The sequence below is a fragment of the Bactrocera latifrons genome, unplaced genomic scaffold, assembly GCF_001853355.1.
Source record: "Bactrocera latifrons isolate USDA-ARS-PBARC rearing strain unplaced genomic scaffold, ASM185335v1 scaffold_120, whole genome shotgun sequence".
Classification (NCBI taxonomy): Eukaryota; Metazoa; Arthropoda; class Insecta; order Diptera; family Tephritidae; genus Bactrocera; species Bactrocera latifrons.
Genome location: NW_017534631.1, coordinates 605,632 through 611,405, shown reverse-complemented (window position 1 = coordinate 611,405; position 5,774 = coordinate 605,632). Strand labels below are relative to the sequence as shown.

The 5,774-nt window shown below is 31.3% G+C and overlaps 1 protein-coding gene across 5 annotated transcripts in view; it reads right to left on the bottom strand.

Moving 5' to 3' along the window:
- The window catches only part of LOC108978367 (nocturnin), a 46,265-nt gene that overhangs the window by 12,539 nt on the left and 27,952 nt on the right, over window positions 1-5,774 (bottom strand). The window contains exon 2 of one of the 5 annotated variants that reach the window (XM_018948614.1): window positions 1,036-1,448. The exons of the other annotated variants lie outside the window; for them this stretch is intronic. Within the exon in view, the coding sequence (XP_018804159.1) occupies window positions 1,036-1,118 (83 nt within the window). The 5' untranslated portion in view covers window positions 1,119-1,448. The remainder of the gene's footprint in view (window positions 1-1,035; window positions 1,449-5,774) is intronic. 5 annotated transcript variants of the gene reach the window in all.

Sequence of the window (5,774 nt, the reverse complement as noted above, 5' to 3'; positions counted from 1 at the left end):
TTAATTTGAGATACAATTCTTAAAGACTTGGACGAAAGATTCTTTTCGATTATAACTATTTGAAAAAAAATATCGTGAAATTTAATTTTTTTTTGTAAAAATGTCTGCCAAAAATCCACTTTTCAATTTTTGTTTTCTTCGTCCAAGTTATAAGTTAAGGTTTTAACTAAAACACATATCTTTATTTCACTTTAGATGATCCTTTAAGGAGTTATCCTCCCAACGCGGGCGTACCTTTTTTCCGAGGGGTCACCGGTAATGGCGTCGCAATGGCCGGGATTAAATTATTTTTTTCCAAAAAATTCAGAATTTCTTTGTTAATAGTGTATGGTTGTAACAACAAAAAATTCTAATGAAATATTTGGTTTTTATATGAGACAAAAGTTGTTATAATAGCTTCTTACACTATATGAGAAAGACGATTTTTTCATTAGGCATCATCCCATCAAAAAAGCATTGGAGTGTTCAGCTGGATGAAAACTATACGGGATTCTTAGTTGTTTGGAGAAGCATACAACGTACTGAATGTGCAGTTCCAAAGTCCAGCCCGAGTAAATTTTAAATCACGGACAAATATTTGAAATATTTAAATTACCTCCAATGATACATAAACGATATTCCATTTGTCGGATAGCAGTACAACATCACACCATAAATAGGAGGATGGCATATATATATGTACATAGAAGGGGTGTGAATGCCAATTATGTATATATCTAAAAAATATTAAATGAATAAAAGAACTCACAAATCCTATTTATTTTTATTCTCACAAATGTAGTCGTATACAAAATGTATCATCATTTAAATTTAGAACAAATGGGACTTTTTCTTAAAAAATACCCGGTGCCAATTGTGGTGGACAGCACATTTTTCTAGTATTTAAATTCCACGAGAAATTTCACTTTCATCAACATTATTTCAGATCAGATTCATCCATTCAGAATTTCATTTATTTTTCTATACTTATTTGTACTATATGAACATGAATAACACAAAGGATGACTCAGAAATAATTGATCCAGTTAGCCTTACCTTGGTATGGGCACTGCAACTCGGCGACGCGTGAATGTACGCAACGTCACAATGAGACGCGATGACTTAAGCAAAAACTCCATATTGCAGTTTATTTCTTACAATAATGCTTGTACGTTTGTGTGTGTGACAGCTTTTAGACACAAATTGATTGCGTCAATTAAAAATACTAATTACCGCTGCTTAAATTTTTGGACTTAATGTATATTTTTTTTATCCAAAAACATAAATCAACAACATTTTATTGAAATCTGCATTAATTTGGCGGCGGTGGTTATCAGTAAATGTATGCCACGAAATATATTCAATCAATTAATAACAGAAATATTTAATAATTAAAAAGTACTTGTGTGACGTGCTATAGACATTGAGAGTATCATAATGTCAAATAGTTTCAGTTTTAGCAAATGATCCTAGAAGAAAAGAATTGGAAATATAGAAATAATGATATAATAACATTACAAACATTTTTGAAAATATATTACGACTTTACAACTGTAGTGGTTTGCAAGCGTGTTGACCCATTGAACTTGCACTGACAACATTTTAGTTAAATAGTTGCATGGCACAGATAAGCACACCATATGTGGCGCTTCGTATGTTCGTAGGCATGAGCGAATAACTTTAAGGCGCGTGCAATTGCCACATACATATTTACATCCGTTCATAAAGTGAAATATTAAATGTTATATTGTTGGACTAATTAACCTTTTGTACATTTGCTCAGGAATGCATGTACTTGTGTGTAGACATATGTATGTTTGCTGTGATTTATTGTAAGCGTGTACCTCATATTCATGTCAATCACTTTTCATGTAAGATTAATTATTTCTTACTGAGTATTATTATTTAATACTAATGCAGCAATGACTAATGTATATTTAGCTAAGTATATTTGTATATTAAAGGATTTCAAACTAGTAAGAATACACTAAACGCATTTCGAAAATATAAGGGTCCACTTAAAGTACTTTCAAGAGTAATTTTTGATAGTATAGTACGTAAAAATTAACTGCCAATACTTAAATATCGTATATACATACATAGGTATGAACAGCTAATGAACTACAAAGCATATGCAGATTTTCGAAGCCATTTTAAATACAGATTTGTGATTATAAGACTAAATAATTTATAAAATGATTTTCATCCGAACTCTAAGTTGTTTTACATTTGCATTCCTCAAAATATTTATATTTCCTTTAAAAATTTGTAGTTTAGCATTTGAAGGAACTACAGGCAGTAGTCCATATTTTAATAATATTGAATGAGCGAAAAATATTGAAAAAATTAATATAATCATTTTGTTTTCTAAATTCATATATGGTTTAATACCTTAGTTATCTTAAAGGTATTTCCAAACAATAAAATTCACTTACAAAAGTGTAAAAACAAGTAAACGCTTCCTTGAAAGAAATGCCACCATGTCGTATGAGCAACATCTTTCATGCTAAAATTTCTTTTAATTTCTTACATGGCAATTTATACTGCTATGCCACAGTTAAAAAATTATACGTAAGAAATAAACTTGTGTCCAAACCGAGGAATGCATTAAACAATAAAAAACGTTATCTTTGGCTGACTCGAAGCTATAATTCCTTTCACAAGTTCATTTCTTATAGCAACTATATAAAGTAAATATAAGTCTGGAAATGTAATCGCCAAACTTTGCTGGTTATTTCTATCCACTTTGTTGAATATAAACAATTTTCAAGTCGAATTGAAGTTCTCTTTTTCACTAAGATAACTTACATATTGGACGATACATGCGGTACAAAGGTAACCGGAAAGTCGACAACCTTTTTATTTGGTATGTGATGGCTAACAAAGGCATTCTCCAATTCTTGATAATGACATTTTGTTATCAGGAAAGGATTTGCTTCGTATTTAAATATCATATCACACAGATTGACCCACATTTTTGACAAAATTTTCGGTTTAGGAAGTGGGATCGACATATTCGATATCTAGGGACTTGAACAGTTGTTGTCCGACTTTAACAATTTTTACTTAATGTGTACTATTCGGTACAATTTTATTCCGATACATCTAATGACGTTTAATTTGCATACTGGAAAGTGAATGAATCTGATGGAATTCAAAATTTTATTATATGGGAAGTAAGTGTGGTTATAGTCCGACTTAATTTTCGCCTAGGTGCTGCCACATCCCTCGCCTTATTTTGACATCGGCTTCTATAAAACACTCTCATACTACTTGGGGTGTAAAATTGAATAACAGTGCCGTAATATCTATTTTAAATCAATATTTTGCCCTGGATAGTAATCTATGCCAAATTTCATTAAGAATATTAACAAATAAAAATATTTTCCATACAAGAACGTGATTTTGATGGATAAATTTGTATATGTGTATGTAGCTTAATTCCATTGTAGTCCTATATCAAGGGTTCCCCCAAATGACGGGTTCGTGGGAAAAAAGATGATGTGCAAAACTTCAGATCATTATCTCAAAAACTGAGGGTGTATTTACATTGATTCTAGAAATTGTTTTATTCTAGTGATTCTGTAATGTTATCAGTGTATGCATTCAAAACGGATCTAGCAAAAAACCAATTAAAAGAAGGTCGAAAATCAAGGATGGGTTCACAGGAACACAGGGAATACTATTTGACTGTTATATAGTGTGTTGTTTGCGCAAAGCTATTGGTAAAAATAGGCCTGAATCAATCAACAGCTCCTGTTTTTTGCACCACGATAATGCACCGTCGCATCCTGCATTAATTCTTCGTGGGTTTTTCGTCAAATTTTTAAGTAGTATCGTTCCGCAACCACCGTATTCGTTTTCTGATTAATCTCTGTGTGACTTCTGTATCTACAGCAAACTCAAACGACGAAACCTTTTTGAGTCAATTGAAGACATTAAACGGGAATCGCTATACGCATTGAAGGCTTTAACAACTGTTTCGAGATTGGAAAAAACGCTAGCTCAAATGTATTTGGGCTAAGGAGGATTACTTTCAAGCATAGAGTTTGAAGAGTAAATTAGAAATTTTAAAAATATAATCAAAGTCTTACTAGATTTTGTTCATACTAGTATGTCATTGTACAGCCAATAGCTCTTGTGCAGAGTTTTTTTTTTTATTTTTAAGTTTCATAAGCTGCGCCGTGAAAGATATTAAATTTTTTGGTGTATATTATTAAAATAAATATATAAATGTACACTTTAATTCGAATTTTTAAACAGTTAAACAAATTAATTTTTTTAATTGTCCAAAATCGATTTATTTACACTGTTACACTAGGTGTGCCCATTAAATCGTAGCACACTACATTTTTTTTTGCATAAAAATTAAATAAAACACGCTTTGCACAAAAGAAGTGACTAATGAGTTTATCTACTTACATTGCTGTCAGTAGCGTTATCTGTGTGCATATAATAAAGTATGCTTGACAATGCTGCCTAAATCTCTAAATGAAGTGCATAACAATATAACAAATATATATGTATGTTTATGTAGATACTTTCCAAAAGACAACCTTGCCGTAATTAACCCATTATTTCTGCTCATAATATTGTGATATGTGTGCAATCACTTGTGATATATAATCAATCTAAAATATTTGCACAGTAAAACTTACGATTGCGTACTTATGTTCCTACACAAATATTTATTTTGTAAACAGAACAGCGTGAAACTTATATACCTACATACATACATATGGACACTATGAGTGATTTGCGAAATGTTGTCGAAGTTAGTATTTCATATTAAGCGACCTTGAACTTGAGGCTTAATTTTTTGTATAATAAATTAGTATTTGAAAGCACATAAACATAAAGTGCCTTTGAGTTTATCTTACGGATATTTTTACAATAATTTCAAACGATTGTTGCTCTCATTGCTGAAGTAGAAGCACTTTTGTATGCTTAATAAGCCAATTATTCGAAATATTAATGAATATTGTTGTTGTGTATATACGGAATAGATTTCTTGTTATTGAAATATCACTGCACACGACCTTTACAACAAATACCTTTATAACAAATATTGCTTGTGATCATCAAAAATTAATATATACATAAATATAAGTACGCATTCGCTATAATTGTAAATTAAATACCTACAAATACAATTTACCTATATCATACAATAATTTTTTTGCTGTGCATATAGTACCTTCAATAAATTAAGGTCAGTAGACCTGGTCTATTGAATTATCCGTGAAAAGCAAAAAACAAAACTATGCTGAGATAGGTCTTTGACCTAAAACAACACATTTTTAAATATTGCAGCAATGGAATACTAAGAAACAAACGCAATTCAGACTTATCGAATAGGAATTGTGCTTAGTTAGATATGAGTGATAGATATGGCCTTTCTAAAGACAATATTAAGGTTATACTTAAAAATGTCATATTAGAAAAAAATAGTAGAATTAGTAAAGAAAAAAGTATCAATGCCATACAAGAACTATATTAGCAACGAAATTTCGCACTCATTCTTTTCTTGCCAAGAAGCTTCTCATTTGACGAATCGGCTGATATCGGATCAATTCATATAGGATAAGCTCTCAATAATGTCTTTATATAAGATTTTGTATACCCCCCCCATGGGAGGATGGGGTCATGTGTAGAAGTTCACGCCAGTGAGGAAAGTCTCTGATCGCCATTCACTTGGGAATGGCCAGAAACGATTCTTTTACATATGACTCAAGCAGCTCACGACTTCCGGTCTTTGACCAAGTATCCTCTGGGTAGCCTAAGAACATCCGTTC